At 51.1% G+C, this 17,661-nt stretch overlaps 9 protein-coding genes across 9 annotated transcripts; 3 read left to right on the forward strand and 6 right to left on the reverse strand.

Annotated features, from left to right (window-relative positions):
- Positions 1 to 267: 267 nt before the first annotated feature.
- On the reverse strand, positions 268 to 2,054 carry COCVIDRAFT_37536 (hypothetical protein; the record flags this gene model as incomplete). The annotated part of the gene is made up of 7 exons (XM_014701525.1): positions 268 to 653; positions 722 to 982; positions 1,032 to 1,238; positions 1,286 to 1,370; positions 1,418 to 1,491; positions 1,551 to 1,857; positions 2,019 to 2,054. 7 exons carry the CDS (start codon positions 2,052 to 2,054, stop codon positions 268 to 270), a joined length of 1,356 nt encoding a protein of 451 aa, XP_014557011.1.
- A 1,550-nt stretch (positions 2,055 to 3,604) lies between these two features.
- On the forward strand, positions 3,605 to 5,789 carry COCVIDRAFT_37537 (hypothetical protein; the record flags this gene model as incomplete). Its single annotated transcript, XM_014701526.1, has 3 exons — positions 3,605 to 3,967; positions 4,016 to 5,059; positions 5,112 to 5,789. 3 exons carry the CDS (start codon positions 3,605 to 3,607, stop codon positions 5,787 to 5,789), a joined length of 2,085 nt encoding a protein of 694 aa, XP_014557012.1.
- A 384-nt stretch (positions 5,790 to 6,173) lies between these two features.
- Positions 6,174 to 7,075, forward strand: COCVIDRAFT_26393 (hypothetical protein; the record flags this gene model as incomplete). Its single annotated transcript, XM_014701451.1, has 2 exons — positions 6,174 to 6,555; positions 6,753 to 7,075. 2 exons carry the CDS (start codon positions 6,174 to 6,176, stop codon positions 7,073 to 7,075), a joined length of 705 nt encoding a protein of 234 aa, XP_014556937.1.
- A 156-nt stretch (positions 7,076 to 7,231) lies between these two features.
- COCVIDRAFT_37539 (hypothetical protein) lies at positions 7,232 to 7,925 on the reverse strand (the record flags this gene model as incomplete). The annotated part of the gene is made up of 2 exons (XM_014701527.1): positions 7,232 to 7,769; positions 7,852 to 7,925. The coding sequence occupies 2 exons, from the start codon at positions 7,923 to 7,925 to the stop codon at positions 7,232 to 7,234; spliced, it is 612 nt and encodes a 203-aa protein (XP_014557013.1).
- Positions 7,926 to 8,220: 295 nt separating this feature from the next.
- Positions 8,221 to 9,075, forward strand: COCVIDRAFT_15755 (hypothetical protein; the record flags this gene model as incomplete). Its single annotated transcript, XM_014701430.1, has 1 exon — positions 8,221 to 9,075. The coding sequence occupies one exon, from the start codon at positions 8,221 to 8,223 to the stop codon at positions 9,073 to 9,075; it is 855 nt and encodes a 284-aa protein (XP_014556916.1).
- Positions 9,076 to 9,624: 549 nt separating this feature from the next.
- Positions 9,625 to 11,207, reverse strand: COCVIDRAFT_15756 (hypothetical protein; the record flags this gene model as incomplete). Its single annotated transcript, XM_014701431.1, has 4 exons — positions 9,625 to 9,757; positions 9,819 to 10,626; positions 10,680 to 10,953; positions 11,004 to 11,207. The coding sequence occupies 4 exons, from the start codon at positions 11,205 to 11,207 to the stop codon at positions 9,625 to 9,627; spliced, it is 1,419 nt and encodes a 472-aa protein (XP_014556917.1).
- Positions 11,208 to 12,123: 916 nt separating this feature from the next.
- On the reverse strand, positions 12,124 to 13,588 carry COCVIDRAFT_37542 (hypothetical protein; the record flags this gene model as incomplete). Its single annotated transcript, XM_014701528.1, has 7 exons — positions 12,124 to 12,239; positions 12,299 to 12,627; positions 12,682 to 12,800; positions 12,904 to 13,158; positions 13,208 to 13,299; positions 13,348 to 13,384; positions 13,442 to 13,588. 7 exons carry the CDS (start codon positions 13,586 to 13,588, stop codon positions 12,124 to 12,126), a joined length of 1,095 nt encoding a protein of 364 aa, XP_014557014.1.
- A 483-nt stretch (positions 13,589 to 14,071) lies between these two features.
- On the reverse strand, positions 14,072 to 14,926 carry COCVIDRAFT_98355 (hypothetical protein; the record flags this gene model as incomplete). The annotated part of the gene is made up of 2 exons (XM_014701529.1): positions 14,072 to 14,274; positions 14,779 to 14,926. The coding sequence occupies 2 exons, from the start codon at positions 14,924 to 14,926 to the stop codon at positions 14,072 to 14,074; spliced, it is 351 nt and encodes a 116-aa protein (XP_014557015.1).
- Positions 14,927 to 15,591: 665 nt separating this feature from the next.
- Positions 15,592 to 17,480, reverse strand: COCVIDRAFT_98438 (hypothetical protein; the record flags this gene model as incomplete). The annotated part of the gene is made up of 3 exons (XM_014701530.1): positions 15,592 to 15,695; positions 15,744 to 17,257; positions 17,302 to 17,480. 3 exons carry the CDS (start codon positions 17,478 to 17,480, stop codon positions 15,592 to 15,594), a joined length of 1,797 nt encoding a protein of 598 aa, XP_014557016.1.
- Between the last annotated feature and the right edge of the window lie 181 nt (positions 17,481 to 17,661).

Here is a 17,661-nt window from a genome sequence, read left to right on the forward strand (position 1 = left end):
AACAAAGGTATCATGAAAAAAGAGATAGCTAGGCATAGGAGATGGCGACTCTAGTCCGCCAGGTATCATTCCATAACACTACCCGCATGGGTTCCGTGAGGCTTGTTTCCATGGCCCACTACTTTGATCCTGCAAGAAACCAATACCCGTCCGTCATCGCTTGCAAGACAAAAAGATTCGTAAGGTAGGCACCACATGTTGATATGCATCGAGGTCGGTCTTTCATGGCCCTGTATGAATGCTGTGGCCAGATCAAGTGAGTACAAGCTACTTCTCGCTTGTCTTCGTGGCTTGAGCCTCTTTCGATTGAGGCTCGGGAGCATCAGACTTTTCAGTCTTTACAGACGATGGTGACTCGGTTACTTGAACTTTGCTCTCATGCTGGGGGCCGGGGGTGCCTTGGCGGTCCTGACGCGACTTGTTGTCGGCCTCCTGGTTGTACTTGTTGACTTGCGAGTCAAGATCCTTGTCCTCATCCTCGTTATCAAACATCTCATGCTCATTGTCTCCAGTAGAGACTTCTGTGCCATCACCGAGGAGGATGATGCGGCCGCCATTGCCGTTATTCGGCCGGAAGCGGCTGTCGAGATCCATGTCGATGTCATCAGGAGAATCGTCAATGCGATGGTGAACACCGGGACCGCGGAACTCGGCTACACGATTGTATTAGAACTGAACTACTCTTCCGCCTTGGGCGATTCGGCTGGATCTTCTGACTTGCCATACTCTGGCGGCGCACATGGACCCTCTCCATTCGCAACCCGCTTTGCGATATCCTCGTACCACTGCTCCTTTGTCCTTCCCTGCAGGAGACCAACAATAATCATCGTCATATTGTCGCAGCCAACACCTCCAGTGTCGCTGTTAGAGGCCAAGCAGTTGTCCATCATATTCTCGCAAATGGAAGCGAGATCCTGCTTTGCGACAATTCCGCGCCTAACAAACTCGACAACGGCTTGAGAAGACTGGCAGTCCCAGATACCTGAATCCAGTCAGTAAAAGCTCGTGGTCACGGAGACTAGTCCTCTCACCATCACAAGCCACAATCAGGAACTCATCGTCCTGGTTGATATCGTGTATCTCGACGTCTGGATAAGCGGTGACTATTTGCTGTTCTGGGGGAAGATCGGCGCTCTTCTTGAATTCGAAATCGCCTATTGCGCGAGACAAAGCAAGATTACCGTTGACGCGGCCAAAGTCGACAAAGCCACCTGCGGCTTGAATACGTGCTTTCTCGGCTGGAAAATATTAGCAGTGATTGCAAACTGTTGGCGTGTTTGCTTACCCTCGTTCTGCGGCTTGTGGTCGAATGAAAGAGGCTTTGCCCTGCCCTTTACTCCTAGAACAGTGCGCGAGTCACCTGCGTTGGCCTGTCTGTGTGAGCGTCGCAACGTGGTAGGATGCGGGGATGACATACGACGTAGATTTTGTCTTTTGTCAGGACGCCGACTGATGCCGTGCAACCAGACACTTCTTCTTCGTACTTGGGATCTGTTGGCAGGTGTCAGGTGGCCCGTGATAGATAGGGATGATGTTGACAGTCAACTTACCACACAGAATCTCGCGATCTGTTGCCAGGAAGCCGTCTTGCAGAGCCTTTTTGATGTCTCCCTGTTTGAATGCTTCTTGCTTTGCGACAATCTTGTGCAGCTGCTCACCAGCATACAACGCCACCTTGTCGCCACCGTGTCCGTCGTACACACCGAAGAAGGCCAGTCGCTTGTCGGTGGGCGTGCCCTTGGTGTCGTCGGCATTGAAGTCTAATACGGTGGCATGTGCGTCCTCCATGCTGATGCGCCAGCCCTGCATCGAGGAGACACCGTAGATGAGTGACTCGCCCTCGCCATTTTCAGATTTCTAGAAAGATGCAATGTCAGCATTTCAGATCACGCAACACAGCATGCGCGCCGTGCCCGGGCGATGCAAAGCGACAGTCGCCGCGTTTCAAGGGGGGGGGGGGTGGAAAGAAGGACACAGTGCGGGGGCGGGGGTGGGCGGCAGCATTGGGAGGCAATTACCTTGTCGACGACGGGCTCGGAGAGTGTCTGACCCATGTTGTCCGGTATCTAGGAGGAGTGGTGGGAGAAGAGGAAAAGGAATCTGAGGGTCGGCGAGGTCGTGGCCGGGAGCATAGAATTGCAGACAGTGTCGAGGGTGGTGTGTGTGGGGGTATAATTCGGGAGATGTGTAGGCGTAGGGGCCAGACAGGAGCAAGTCTAGTGCCGTGCGGTGGAACAGAAACGGAGTCCGGACCAGAAAGACAGGGAAGAAGAATTGCGTGCTCTAGCTCGCGGAGAGGGGGGAAAGGGAAATTCAACAGGTCGGCTTGGTGTTGTAGGCAAAGAAAGTGACGCTGCGCTACCTGACAGCCGCCAGCAAGGCCGTGCACGCTAGGGGCTGTGGCTGTTTGTTCGAGGCCAAACGCGATGACGACGGGGAGCGCATTCTCTGTGCCGTTGTTCCCCACCAGCTCTCTTGTTGTGCACGACTGATTTGATCCCTTGCGCTTCAGCCTACAAATACGCGCTGGGCTAGGCCTGGTCCGCTGTCTTGTGTGCCGCCTCGAGGCTGTGCACCGCAATGGCTCGTCAGGCAGCCGGCACAGCGACGCTTGCTTTTGCCCTCGCCTGCTTGCAGGAGCTCGCGTGCCACTCAAAGACGGCAGCACTGCCGCCCTGCCTGGCCACTCTTATCGGCTTGCTCTGTCGAGAGAGGAAACTCTTTTTGCTTGTCACGGTCAACCGCCAGTCCGGAACTCCCATAGGGTCCACATGCCGCGTCGGGGTCCGTTGCTTAGTCCGTCGGGTAGGCCTGCAGAGGGGCCAGTGGCTCCCACATGTACTACTTACTTACTACACGCTCCCTGCCCATACTCACCTCTACTTGAGACACGCGCACACTGCTACACTCACTTTGGCAACCCTTCTGGCAAGGCGGTGCTCGCTTGCGACGGGGCTGCGGCTGTCTCGACCAGCATCCTCGTGCTCATCCACGTCTCACCAGGTTGCCATGACAGAGGTCGAGAGAACACGCGCTAGCCCCAACGTTGCTGCATCTTTGCTGATGAGTGCCATCGTTGTCCAGGCAGGTATGCCCGTGTACTGACTTTGTATCTACACATGTGACTGCGACCTCGAACTCTGCACATACACGACTGCATACACGACTGCATACATATACGACCGGCTTCGGGGGAGCCCGTACCGACTGTGCGTTGTCGGGTCGATATTCCAAGAGCTCGCTTCTACCAATCGCCTGGGCCAAATCCGTCCCAGATGCCTCATTGGTCAAGTAGGGTCTTCATCTGACGCAAGGCTGGGCTTCTGGGCTTAGCCGCACCTACAACATGTGCATTATCACGAGCGCAGACAACAGTCACTCTATGGCTCTGCTTCCAGTCATGTTCACGTCTCGGGCTTTCATCTGATCGCAATCGGGCCTGACGCGCGCCTCGTGCGGAAGATAAACCTCGGAACTTTGTCTAGCGCGTCATGGACCTTCTGGGCACAGATCGGCAGCCGAGGCTCACCTCGTAACCCATACTTATTCATTCCCCCAGACAACTTTCCTTCCCCACGAACTCAATCATCAATCGCCCATCACAATGAAGCAAACTCCAGACTGGGTCAAGCAGCTTAAGCCTTCGGGCGTCCAAGGGCATGAATTGCTCGCAGCAGAACGCGCCGGCTCAAACGTCCCGGTGCAGGACCTGGAGGTCCTTCTGCACACTCAAGAAGTCATCGCCATGAGGCACAAGATCCTCGACATTCTCAAGTCCGAGAAGATCTTTGACAAGTCACAAAACTACTTCATGGGCAGGATAGACAAGTTCGAGCGTGCTCTTGCAAGAGAGAAGAGGTTGAGGATCTTGAAGAAGCAGCACAACTGGAATCTCGAGGAATTCCGAATGGCCATGGAGCTCGTTGGTGAGCCTGGTCCATATGGTCTCCACGACTCCATGTTCAAGGCATGTCTCCTTCGCCAATTGAATTGATCATGCGTTGACAGTATACAGGTGACATTGGAAGGCCAAGGCACCCCCGAACAGCAGGAGAAATGGCTCACAAAGGCCAATGACTACAAGATCATCGGTTGCTATGCTCAGACTGAGCTTGGCCACGGTTCCAACGTCCGTGGGCTTGAAACAACAGCTACCTGGAACAAGGACGACAAGACCTTCACCATCCACTCGCCACACCTGACAGCCAGCAAGTGGTGGATTGGATCATTGGGAAGGACAGCCAACCACGCCGTCGTCATGGCTCAACTCATCATTGATGGAAAGTCCTACGGACCTACCCCATTTTGTGTCCAGATCCGAGACCTGAAGACACACGAGCCGCTCGAGAACATTCACATTGGAGATATTGGCCCCAAGTTTGGATACAATACCATGGACAACGGTTTCCTTCTGTTCAACAAGGTCAAGGTTCCGCATATCAGCATGTTGGCTCGTTACACGCACGTGGATCCCACCACCAACAAGTTTGGTCGCCGTGGCGCGCCATCTCTCGTCTACGGTACCCTAACTTGGGTTCGGTCGACGATCGTCATGCAAGCCGGTAGCGTACTCGCTCGTGGTGTGACCATTGCAACTCGTTACTGTGCCGTACGTCGCCAGTTCCAGGATCGCGATGCTCCTGCTGGTGAGGCTGAGACTCCCGTTCTCAACTACACCATGGTCCAGATCCGTCTGTTGCCGCTCCTTGCAGCAACTTTCGCCCTTCATTTTACCGGAAAGGCGATGATGGAAATGTACCAAGAGAACCAAAAGAAGATTGCACAGGGCAATGCAAGCAACGCACCAAGCAAGCGCGGTGCCGGGCCTGAGGAAGTCCAGTCTGGCAGTGATATGCTGGCGGATCTTCACGCTTCATCTTGTGCGCTCAAGTCGCTCAGCAGCTCCATCGCCTGTGAGGGTCTCGAGGTCTGCCGACGTGCCTGCGGTGGTCACGGCTACTCTAGTTTTAGTGGCATCGGACCTTGGTACTCTGACTACCTGCCTACCACTACTTGGGAGGGTGACAACTACATGTTGACACAGCAAGTAGCTCGCTACGTAAGTTTCATCCCTTTCGATAAAGATCGCATTATACTGACATTCTTCACAGATGCTCAAGTCTGTTCGCTCCGTCCTCAACAAGGAGAAGCCCACAAACGACACCACTCAGATTCTCTCCGAGTTCCACTCTCGCCGCAACATTGGCTGCGCCTTCGACGTCATTGGCTCAGACGAGGATCTCGTCGCTGCCTTCGCTTGGCGCGTCTCTTTCCTTGCCTTCGAGGCCAGCAAGCACCGTGATGAGCAGAAGAAGCCCTGGAATGACCTTCTCGTTGACTTCTACCGCCTGAGCAAGGCTCACGCTCAATACATGGTCGTCAAGACTAACCTCTCCACGCTCAAGAAGATTGAGCAGGAGGGCAAGATTGACAAGAACCTTCTTGAAGTCCTCATAAAGTTGTTCCGCCTTTTCGCTCTGCACACACTTGAACAAGAAGGCGCCGAGTTCTACACCTCGGGTGCCTGCAGCAAGATTCAGATCACGCTTGCAAGGACAAACACTGTTATGAACTTGCTCAAGGACATCCGCCCCCATGCCGTCAGGCTTGTCGACGCATGGGGCTTCGACGACTGGGTCCTGGACAGCAGTCTGGGCCGCGCAGACGGAAAGGTGTATGAGGACATGTTCTATAGGGCCAGCGAGCTCAACCCCCTCAACGACATTACTGTCGACCCATACCCCGACAGCGATGTTTTGTTCAAGCGTATTGAAAAGAGCAAGTTGTAAATGACGTTATGTCATGAAGCTGTCTTGATGTTAGATGTATTTGTAAACAATTAGACAAGATACTCATATAGAAGCTTCTTAATAAGATTACTACTTTTAAGGTCTTGCATTTTTTGTTTCTATCTCAGTAAATATGTTTTGTATAAATGCTGACTACCTTAGCTATTGCTTTTTCCCGGAAAAACTAATCCGGAGAAAGTGGGGACAAGGCGTCCTACTTCGCTATACATACCAACAGCAACAAATGATATCTCAAAATAACCTAACCATGCCACTTATTTCCTTCTTTGCTACCACTCTTCACGCATAAAAAAAAGTTGTAAATACTCAGAAACTTAACTCCATACCTCTCTCAATCACCCATTCTCCTCTCATATCCAAACAATGTCTTCTGCTCCCACTACCACCACCACCACCACAGGACTCATCCTATCCTTCATCCAACCCACATCTTCTTCATCTTCTTCCTCTTCCTCCCCCGAAGACAATAGCAACAACAAAGATAGTACAGAATTCGCTCTCCTCCCCCAACTCTTCACATCCCACATCCTCGGCACAACCCGTTCGACCTTTTACAAAGCAGCCAACGCCTCGTACCCCAAACACCATCTTCTCGTCAGCTTAATGGACGATGTTGCGCATGTGAATGTAGAGCAGGTGGCCAAGTTTTGGGCGGGCGAGAGGGTGGTGCACGGGGAGGCGGATGTTAGGGGGTTTAGCGAGGTGCAGGTTTATGAGAAGGAGAGGGGGAGGGGTGTGGGAAGGGGTAGGTCGTTTTTCTTCTTCTTCTTCTTCTTCTTCTTCTTCTTCTTCTTCTTCTTCTTCTTCTTCTTCTTCTTCTTCTTGATATTGCTTTTTGGTTGTTACTGGGATGGGGGGTGGGTGAAGAAGACGAATGAGAACGTGGAAAGAAAGTGAGATAAATTGAGCCATTACTAACATTCATCCTCTCTCTTCATTCAGATAACCCTGCGCATACGCTCCTTGTAGCGCTTATGCAGCCTGCACCGGATGGTGCTGCGGACTTGGATTCTTGGTACCGCGATGAGCATAATGAGCAGATGTCGAAAGAGCCTGGTTGGCTGCGTACGTGTCGGTATTCGTTGGTTGCGCAGAAGGGTGGCGATGAGAAAGAGAAGGAGTTGTCGTTCTTGGCTATTCATGAGTTTGATGAGAGTAATGAGTTGGGGGATACAGTCAAAGCGCTTGAGCCTGTGAGCGAGTGGACGAAGAAAGTCATGAGTGCAGCAGTGGGTATTGACGCTGCTGTTTATCGAAAGGCCTGAGAATTTCAGTTGCTTAAAGTTTCCCTCTTTACAATTTCCTGAATAGGAAGTTCATATATCTTCATATATACCACTAAGCCACCAAAATAAAAAGCCTCGCCGAAAAAAAAGACTAACAATCAACACAAGGTATCGAAGTAGAATAACTAACTCAAATCACCCAGGAAAATGCACTTCCAACCCTTCCCACCCAAAATATACCCGCAACGCCCTAATAGCTAAATCATGACTTATCGCCAACACCCCGAACACCACAATATTATCACTTACATACACATGCCGCAACGCCGGCAGCAAATCCCGATACCCCGTCTCCTTCACACGGCCCTGCTGCGTCCCCGCCGCCAACCTCTTCGCCAGTCTCGAATCCACGCGTATACTCTTAATACCCCGACATATATCGGGTCCCAATTCGTACACTGCGGCCATGCAGTCATAATAAGCTGTTAGGTCGAAAGTAACGAGTGCGTTGAAAGTTGGAGTTGCTTCCTTGCGGGTTGTTTTGCAGGTTAGGAGGAGGGAAATTACTGATCGGTATTTTTGGGCGCTATGGGATTGCAGTGGAGGTTCGGTGCCTAGGGAGGAGTAGGATTTTGGGCGCACGTGGATGGTTTGGTGGGTGAATGTGTGTTCGTAGATTATTAGGCGGAGTTCGGCTGGGAGACTTAGAAGGCTTGGAGCTGGGTCGATGTTTCTGTTTTTTTTGGAGGCAGGGGTTAGTTGAGTCTGGTTTCTTGGGTTTGAGTTCTTTGATATTGTTCGAAAGTCGCACGTACCGAGTGTGGTCTTGTGTAGGAGTTTGTGTGGCGAGGCCTTCTGGATTGCAGGATTCGGATGATGCGTCATTCATGGTGTGCCGGTGGCAATCTCGAGTCACCAAATTTATTCTGTTTCACAAGGGACTCGAGAAATAACAAAGTATGTAATGTTGGTCTGGGGAGCTAGATGAGATGATGTATGCATGTGCCGCCATTCGGCGATAAGAGCGTATGTCATGTTACTTATCTCCGGCGCGTCTTTGAGATTTTGGCGCGTCGAGCTTCCCAAATTTCGTCACTGCGCCGTTTGCTGTGGAGTCCCCAGAACCATCGGAAGTTAATATTAGATAGACCCGGATCTCCCGAAAAACCGGACAGGTAGCAGATATGGCCAAACCAAAGCGCATGAGCGAGATCTTCGCGTCCTCGTCAGAAAAAGACAAAGACACAACCACAGTCACAGCCACACCCCCATACTCAAGCGAAGGCCCTACACTCCCCATCATCGGCGCCCAGGAAATCGGCTCCAATCCCACCAAAAAGCGAAAAGCTTCAAACAACACTCAAAGTACTGCTCCAAAGAAGCAATCCCAAGAAGGCTCTCCACATACCATCCACCCATCTCTCTACGAACCCTGGACCCGCCTCCCACCCGACCTACTCAAGCTACTCGAATCCCAGACGCGGTTCCAAGGTACACGCAACGTTATCCCCGTCGTCTTTTCCAAGAATCAAAATGTAAAATCCGGTATCAATCGCCTCAAAACATACCTGGGTGCGTATCGGGATCCCACATCTACAATCGACATGCCCGACGCTTTGAAGCGCGAAGACGTCATTATAGCAGTATCAGCGCAAGGCGAAGGAACGACGAAACTGGTTGGTATCGTAGACATGGTTCGCAGGATCGTCGCGCCGAGTGGTAAAGAGGAGGTTGGTGATGGGCCGGTGGAGACGTGGGCGATGTATACGATGCTTACAAGTATCGATATCGAGCGGAAAGCGAGAGTTGCGGATGTGCAGAAGAAAGAGGTGGAAGAGGCGGAGAGTGAGGAGGAAGAAGAGGCGTTTGAATCTATGGATGTGGATGGGCGAGGGGGGCAAAAGGAGAAAGATGAGGTGAAGATGAAGAAAGTGCCTGTGTTGACGATTTGGATGACGAGGAAGAAGATTCCGGCGTTTAGGAATGCGTTTGGGGAGCAGATGTTTAAGGTAAGGAGGTTGGTGGAGGATGAGGATTGAACGCCTAAGCGAATTTCGGGGAAAAGAGAGTTTTGGTATATGGTATCAGGGATTCATCCGTTGGGAAATGGAGAATACTAGGCGCAAGGAAATGTCTCTGAGACTTGGGACAGAGACGTTTACACAACCCTACAAGTTGTTCAGACATGGGTGCATTGATGCCTTGACCAAAAGTCAGGGCTCGAGGCTAGGGACTGAGCGGGTTTTATTATTCATCTATACGGCGAGAAAGTACGCGGCAGATCACTCCTGGGAACGAGATCATCCAATACCCAATAGACTACGGATTTCGTATTCGATCAATAAGCTATCGGTATACTCTACAAGAGAAATGTGGGACGGTGGAAAAAGTCCGAATTGAGCATTCAAGACGATTTACAGTTACGGGATAGTTACGTTCCAGGAAACATGACGTCACGGGTGCAACCGATCTATTCTGGGAGCACAAAGCCTAGCAAAGAGCTCATCTTGCTGGTATTTGCAGAATCGATATGATTGGGTGTTTATTAATTAAGTGTTTTTTTGTAAAGATGACCCGATATCTAGTGTCTATACTTGTATCGGGAACCACTGGTTAAACTTCCCCTTAGGATCATACTTCTTCTTTAGCGTCTGCAACTTCGGAAGGCTAGATCCATAAATAGCCTTATTCGTCTCGTCGCCAAATGCGAAATTTGGGTAACTAAAAATCCCTATTAGCCAACCAATCTCTTACGATCACAAAAACGGGAAGTTGAACTTACGTAGGATCGTTCTTGGGGTCACTACTCCTCGACCACAGCGCCCTAACCTTGCTTCCAAAATCCAACGCTTCAGCATCCAAACTCGCGTCGTCATACCACGGGATGACAAGAGCCTGGGCAAATGCATCGCGGCGGAGTGCTTCGTTCAAGGCGACCGAGCCAACGGGCGCCGATTGAGCCTTGGTTAGATTGTAGCGCTCGACGAGCATGGCAGAGTTCGGTCCCTTAGCCTGGAAGCCCTTGTACAAGTCCCAGATCTGCGGCCACTTCTGGGCATTCATGCCCTTGATTGTGGAGCTGAATGTGGGTTTACGGCCGCCGCGGGTGCAAAAGCCAATGTTTGCGTCGTTCCAGTGATCGTAAGTGGTGACGGCGCTGGAGTTGGATAAGGGGCCGAGATCGTAGAAGGGGGCGAAGGCCTTGCGGCCGCTCTCAAGCGTGCCCTTGCGTAGGAAACCAGTTACAAGGATGGAAGGCTCGTTGAGTGGCGGGCCACTAGATGTCAAGACGAGGTAGACGCGTTGCTCTGGGGTAAGCGGGAGATCTTCGACAGCTTGCGCAACTTGCTCTAGCTTGTCGGGTGAGAAGAAGAGGTTGTTGATGAAGGCGGTGCGGTCTTCGGCCGTGGCTGGCCTCGCGTTGACAGTTGCGGAAACGACGACACCAAAGTTTGGTCCTGCTCCGCGAAGCGCCCAGAAAAGGTCGGGATTCGATGTGGCCGATGCAGTGAGCAATTCGCCTGCTGCAGTGACGACGCGCATCGAAATGATGTTGTCGACTCCGAAACCGACCTCGCCCATCAGGTTGCCTAGATGCAAGTCAGCTCAACTCTCTTCATATGGCTGATCGAAACAAACGCACCGTAACCACCACCGAGCATGGCTCCCAGGGCGCCAACGCAGTTGCAGTTGCCAGTAATGACCAGAGCACCTGCAGCATCAGCCGCTGCAACGACATCTCCGATGCTTGCGCCACCACCAATAGTCGCGGTGTTCTTGTCCGCAGCCACGGTGACACTGTTTAGGCCAGCAAGGTCAATAAGAACACCCCATTCGCCCAACTTGAACGTCTTGGCCCATCCAATTCCTCCGTTCTGTGTCAAAAACGATATCCCGGCCTTTGTGCAGTATTTGACCTCGGGTGCATGTTAGCCACTGCAAATGGCGATTAGTGGGTCGAACTTACGATTTTCGCAATATCGTCTTCAGCCTGCACAGTGACAGTGACAGAAGGCAAGGGTGCGTTGAAGTCACTCCATCGTGCCTTCACCTCGACGTTGACCGAAGATCCTGGGACCAGGTTCTTCAAGTCGGATGCGACATCGCGTTGCTTGAGGGCGAGGGCAGATACCGCGGCAGCGAAGGAAATCAAGAGTGACAAGACCTTCATGGCGACAGGAACAAGGTAGTCGGTGCCGAATCCATGGTAGGCGGCTCAACGGCTTTTTAATTCACATTAGGCCTTCTACTCGGTAAGCGTGCATGCCGAAATGCAATCTTCTTTGAGCCGCAAGCTACTAGAGCTGCGCAATGGACGTTGCCGCTTTGCATTGACAATCGAGTCGGTAAAATCTCATTGTCGCTAGCGAATAGGTGCATGTTGAACTACGCTGGCCTAGATCTGGGAATCAAAGCCGTTGTACAAGACATGGGTTAATTTATTAATATGTATGCTCGATGGCACTTAGTTAGCCCGACGCCCGCGGGTGTAGCCGCATTAAGGACCTCGCCCTCTGGAGCAAGCCGCTCCCGATATGCTCCCCCCCCCCCCCCCCCCGCCTCAATTGCCGGGTCGTCCCCGGCCCATGTGCCGCTCGAGAACCCCACGGACTAGAGGTGTACAGGGCAGGCATGAACAGGATCCTCGTCGTAGCAGTAGTTTCAGTATAACGTGAGCGATACTGTGGGGCGGGGCTGCGTTGTCCGTGATTTGTGTAATCCGGAAGAGATATCTTGATAATGGTACGTAACTGAGGTTACATTGACGCAGGGTATTCCCTGAAACGTGCTGTCGGAAAAAGGGAAAGACGGCGTATCATTCACAACTTGGCGTTGGGGGTGAAGGGGGGCTGGTAGTGGCGTGGTCGAAAAAAAAGGCCGAGTGAACCATCCGGCTGGGAACGCCACCCGCCAATCACCGGTTAGTGTACCTGTCACGTTCTGGCAGCGGGCCACCCGTTTGAGGATTAATCCGTGGCGTATGGAATGGATGCAACGACATACTATTGCAAAAGCCAATGCGCTAGATGTCACTGCCCGGGTACCTAGACTATCCTAACAGCGCAATATGCTTGGCCTCGGGCTTATCATTCAAGGGTTTGATGAATAGTGACCTCCTTCCTGATCCTGTGTTCGTCGGTACTACTTGGAGAATCGTGTTCCGCTGCTGTAGGGAGAACCTCCTCAGATCGAGTCGTTAGTTCTGTGTGGCATTAGCTTGTATGTTACTTGGATAGTATGTTATCGAGTTGCATTACGTACCCATCTCATCAATCGACTGGTAGGGCTTACGCGCCAGCTTGGCACTAAACGAGCTGTTTTTCGTGCCATGCAAGCCTGACGATCCATAGCCACGTCCAGAAGACCCATAGCCGTAGCCGTAGCCAGTCCGTGTCTCTTCTTTCGGGTAGAAGAAGAACCAAATGGGGCGTAGAGTGGGCAAGCATGCGCACACGAGGCCTAGGGATAATTCGATGTTCGTCCAGAAGAATACGGGGGCTGTGTAGTAAATGACATCGTCGGGGTGTTTGATATACTCTTTTGCTATCGAGTACGTCGCTACAACTCGGGTGATGCTTACAGCGCAGACACTGTTTTGTCAGTTATGCCGTGGCTCTTCGTCCTTGGAAGATTAAGTGACTTACGCCGCACCCAACGAAAGCATCACAATGACTGCTATCTTTCTCTTCATTTGCATGCGCACGCTCATGACCATGGGTATGGGAAGGAAAAGGATGGCAAGGTCCGCTATAACGTCAGTGTACTGCAGCACCAGTCAGCATAGGTTCTGAAGTTGCAACTCCAACCAGACATGAACCAGTCCTTCACTTGGAAGAGCCAAGTAGATCGTGTCATGAGCGACTTACAAGTAGTGCCAAAAACATTGGTACGGTCTCGACGCAGCTGTTCCCGTAGTAGGGCTCGATAAAGACAGTGATAGGGTAACACGTAAACAGATGCGAGAATGTGAAGCTGATGGTCCAGGCTACCACATACGCAAGCACGATGTATACGCAAATACGGAATTTGCGTACGTCGAAGATGGTCTTGTATAGGATTAGAATTGACGACTTGACGAGTCCGAGCCCAACAATAGAGATCATGTTGATAGCAAATTTTGTCTGGAGACATGTCAGCACAGAGAGTTACACAATCCTCGAAACAACTTACCTCCTCAAAGAATATCAACCCAGGGTCATCCATAATTGGTTGGCCATTTTTGTCAAGAGGCTGATGGGCGCCCAAGTAGCCATGTATCGCCGCTTTCATAAAGTTAATGGTTATCTGCGGGTTTGATCGAGTTTACTCACTGGCTAGTTGTAGAAAACAACACGTTAAGCAGACCGCCTGAACTTAATTAGCTGGATGTCTTTGTATGCATGTAGTCTCCGCTCAAGTACTTACCAGAGCACCTAATGTGAGGAAGTCGTCCCATCCAATGCGTTTAGATATCTGCTTCGCCCATATGCGCAAGCCGACAAAAAAGGCTGGTAGAATGGCGAAAGCGATCGCCAAACCAATCATTAAATTCTTCGAATAATTATGATTCATCGTGGCTATCGCAGTGAAGCCTGGATGGGATGGGATAGAGGATATAAAGAAGCCGCTCAGCGGATGGCAAGACGGGTCGTCGCTGCAATAAACCAATAAGTGCTCAGACAAAAAGGAAAAGCAAGGACATAGTACGAAGTAAAGAACGTTGGTTTTTGTGAAGGCCAGGCAAATGGGCAGCCACTATCTACATAGACGGCATCAAATGACCAGGTGCTAAGCCCAATACTAAGGAAGCGACCATGAAGAGGGATCATTCCCTGAAACACCCCTCGACTATAGCAGTTTGCGGCTCGATCTGCACCTTCAACAAGCGACTATTCGATCCCTCTACCCAAAACCGTACTGGACTTTTCCTGAGCCTCTCTGTACCTACCGACGTTTTTTCTTCTACCAGCCATGTATCATGTAGGGGGGGAAGTACCATGTCCCGTGTAATCTGCGGACCAACCAAAAGCAAGTCCCAAGCCCTAGCGGCATTCCTTAGATGGCCTGCAACACCGAGGGAGGTGAACAGGGCTTGCGACGGAAGCGACTAGGATACTCAAGGGAGCCTGGAGCTGGGTTTTCACCACTGTGAACAGGTCGATAAGTGCGCCGACAAGTAACGGCGTTACAAATCCTCGAGTTGCCGTGTTCGCCAATTTGCGCACTGCTTATTGAAGAATGCATCGACGACATGTCATCTTCCTGTCATCTGTATCACAGCAAGCACTCTCTTCATTTTTTGCATCTTCCATATGACCTCAAGAGATTTACTTTTGGTGTTTTCAGTGTCGCATAGCCTAGAGGGCAGTAGCAGTAGCGCGGTGACTGAGAACGACCCCACGCATTTGCGTGATGAGGCCAAGATTATGGTGCTTGGAAGTGGGCCCCCCCCCCCAAACGGGAGGATGTTGCAGCGCCAAGCCACGGAACGCTCAGGATCCAGTCGGGCCAATCCTACTAACAGGCGATCATGCCCAGTTCGGCGTCATGTCGACTGAGCAAAGACCCGAGTGACCTTGTGGCCACGATCCTGGACCCAATCCTATCGGGAGAGCGGCTGAGGCTTGAGAAACTTGGAACGCATACTTACGTCCCTGGGCCTGGACCGCATCTTAGTTCCAGGAGAACATCGTTAAAGCTGACGTGGGATTGGAGGCGGGAGTGTGACAGAAGATGTGCCAAAGGGATGAGGATGCAATTACACTCGGCCAATCTTGGAGATACTTCCTGGAGTGATGGGTGCATGGCGGTTAGCAGATCCATCACATGAACACCATTCGGTAGTTTTGTCCGACTTGCTTTTTGTGCCTCAAAGGATTGTATGCAAGTATTCGGGTGGATCCGATTCATAGGCAAGAAAGCAGGGCCGTAGTAATCTGGGGCATTATTTGCATTATTGTCCGAGGTGCTGCCGTCACACCTGCTGCGTCTACACATATTACAGCAAGCGACGTGATCTCGGGCCCCATATATGTATGCAGGTCTTGCCGCCCGGACGGGAGTGTGGCTTGTTTTGATAATGGTGCCCGTTGAAACTCTGAATATGAACCGCTGTCTGTGGGTTTTCTCACGGCCTTGGCTCGGAGGCACTCTCTTCCATGTTCACAATGCCAGGAGGATGAGTGTCTTGGGGAATCTGTACGCTGCTCTAGACTGCCAAATACTCGTTACTATAGTAGGCAAGTCCAAGGTACTTCAGGTTGTTGTTACCGATGATCCGCTTGGTATTCTAACCTAGATAAGTCGAGGGTACCTTATGAGGTTGGAATTTCCGGCTTACTCAAATTCACACATATAGTATGCTGTGCGAAAATCTTGTATTTTATTGGTCACCGACAGGGTCGTTCGTCTTTGAAACATACCAGGAAAGTCTCACCCTCCTTCATCCAACTCGGTTAGGTAGCCGAGCCCCCCTCTCAGAATAGCTACGATCTTGTGACGTACAATAGACATCTTCATGCTCCGCCTCTTCATCGATCACATAATTTCTTCTCGAAAAGTATATGGGCTTCGGGCTACTCAATTGCTGATCTGCCCGACCAAATGACCCTTCGAACTTTCAGTCTTCTACTTTGCTCTGGTGTTTGGTCTTTTTCATATTTCGTCTCGTCTTCCTGGACTGTGTGGTTATGAGTGCGTGATTCTTTGCAAGGTTGGATTGACTCACCAGATTCATCTGCATTGTCATCACGCTCCTCTGTTGAGGTTTCAAGCTCATCAACAGATGTAGCGCTTTCTGAATCCGCTGGCTTGCCAAGGACTTCGGCATCTGGAGACTGTCGGCGCCCGATACGCTGCTCCTCTGCTGCAAGCTGCTCCATTTCTCGATCGAGGGCCTCTATTTCTTCTTGAATAGCTCTTCTCTGTTTCTGATGAGCAATCTGCTTGTTCCACTCTGCATTTCCCTTCTCATCTTTGGCGCTAACTTTATTGACAATGTCTGCAGGATAACCACTAAACCAGTTGTTGACCCTGTGTTCTTCTTCCTTCAGTATGGTTTTGAAAAGTTTGCGGTCATATTCGAACTCTGGATCTTTCCAGTAAAATTTGCTATTCCGTACTCGGAATTCACGATGGAAGTCGCCAACAAGGTATAGACTGCCCGTCAATACCACAGGTCGGCCTCTTTTTGAGATGAACTTCGCTGCACACAGTGCTCGCAGCGCACCCTGTTTCGGCATCGCCATTCCTGTAACCCCAGGTTGTACAGACTTTGCTATTTCAAGCAGTTGATTCGGATCCATTGGCTTCACTGAAGGCATGCCATCGACTGGACCGAAAGTTGTAGTGACGACAGTGTCTCCTGGCTGTAGTAGTATCCTCAGGTACTCGTGTGCATCTTTGCCCTCAGTCATAGCAAGTACCCAGGTAACTGGCCAACCATTTTTACCCGGAAAGCCATCGCCAGGTATCTTGCCCTTGCTGTGAACAAGACGAACATAATCTTTAAGTAACTTGGCAGCATTTGGATTGTGAGCTCCATCGACTAATATCTTCGGGCCCTGCGAGTCCTTGTGGTCTCCAAAAATGAGTGGCACACTAATCAACTCCATGCGGCCATGATTGACAGACATCCGTGACTTTAATAAAAAGCGCCCGATGTCAAAAGGTCGAATTTCGAGCCCTATGCTTTCTATAGCTTGCCTGGCGGCAATGGCAGCCAAGACTGCATTGTCGCGTTGGACGGGTAGTAAAGGATGAAGAAAGGTGTTCCAATCGTGTTTGTTGAACAAGCGCTTCTGCAAATCTAAAGGTTCGTGGGTAAAACGTGGGCCTGCTTGAATGGTCTTTGCGTAGTCGTCAATTACGTCTTGCACGTTTTTCTCATTCCTCGGGTTGATGATGTAAGGCACGTTGGACCTGAGGATGCCAGCCTTGTGCAGCGCGATCTCTTCTAGAGTATCACCGAGAAAATTTTGGTGGTCACGATCGATTTTTGATATGACGGAAATTGCTTGGTTGTTTAGAATGTTGGTGGCGTCCTCCCTACCGCCCATGCCAACCTCGATAACCCCAATTTCGATTTTCTCTTCATTGAAGATATGGAACGCAGTAGCGGTCAAAATCTCAAAAGGAGAGGCAGGGATGCCATCTCTCTGGCTGAGATCCTGGTAATGGCTCTCGACCTTTCGGAAGAGCAACTCGTTAACGGGCTGATTGTTGATGGTGATGCAGTCCCATCTGCAGAGGTTAGACAATGAAGGGCCGGGCGACGGTGTGCCTACCTGTCTACAAGATGGGGAGAAGTGAATTTGCCAACCTTGATCTTCTTACGTTTGATCAGGTGCGAGGCATAATGGCAAATGGATCCCTTGCCGTTGGTACCAGCAACGTGTATCGACTTCCATGGGAATTCTGCATTCCTCAGGAGCTGGCTGATCCGTCCCAGGCCGGGCTGGATCATGGCCGTCTCTACGGGCGATGGTCTGAAACGAGGTTCCTGCAGGTGGTAGTTGACTCACTGTGGCAACTGGACCAGAGGCTGCGCGAAAAAGCGACTATACCGCAAGAGGCAACTATGGCTTGGCGAACACCACCGCGCCTGCCAGAGACGACCAGTTGTTAGGCAGTCGCAGCCTGGGGGC

The sequence above is a fragment of the Bipolaris victoriae genome (genome assembly GCF_000527765.1).
Source record: "Bipolaris victoriae FI3 unplaced genomic scaffold scaffold_39, whole genome shotgun sequence".
Lineage (NCBI taxonomy): Eukaryota > Fungi > Ascomycota > Dothideomycetes > Pleosporales > Pleosporaceae > Bipolaris > Bipolaris victoriae.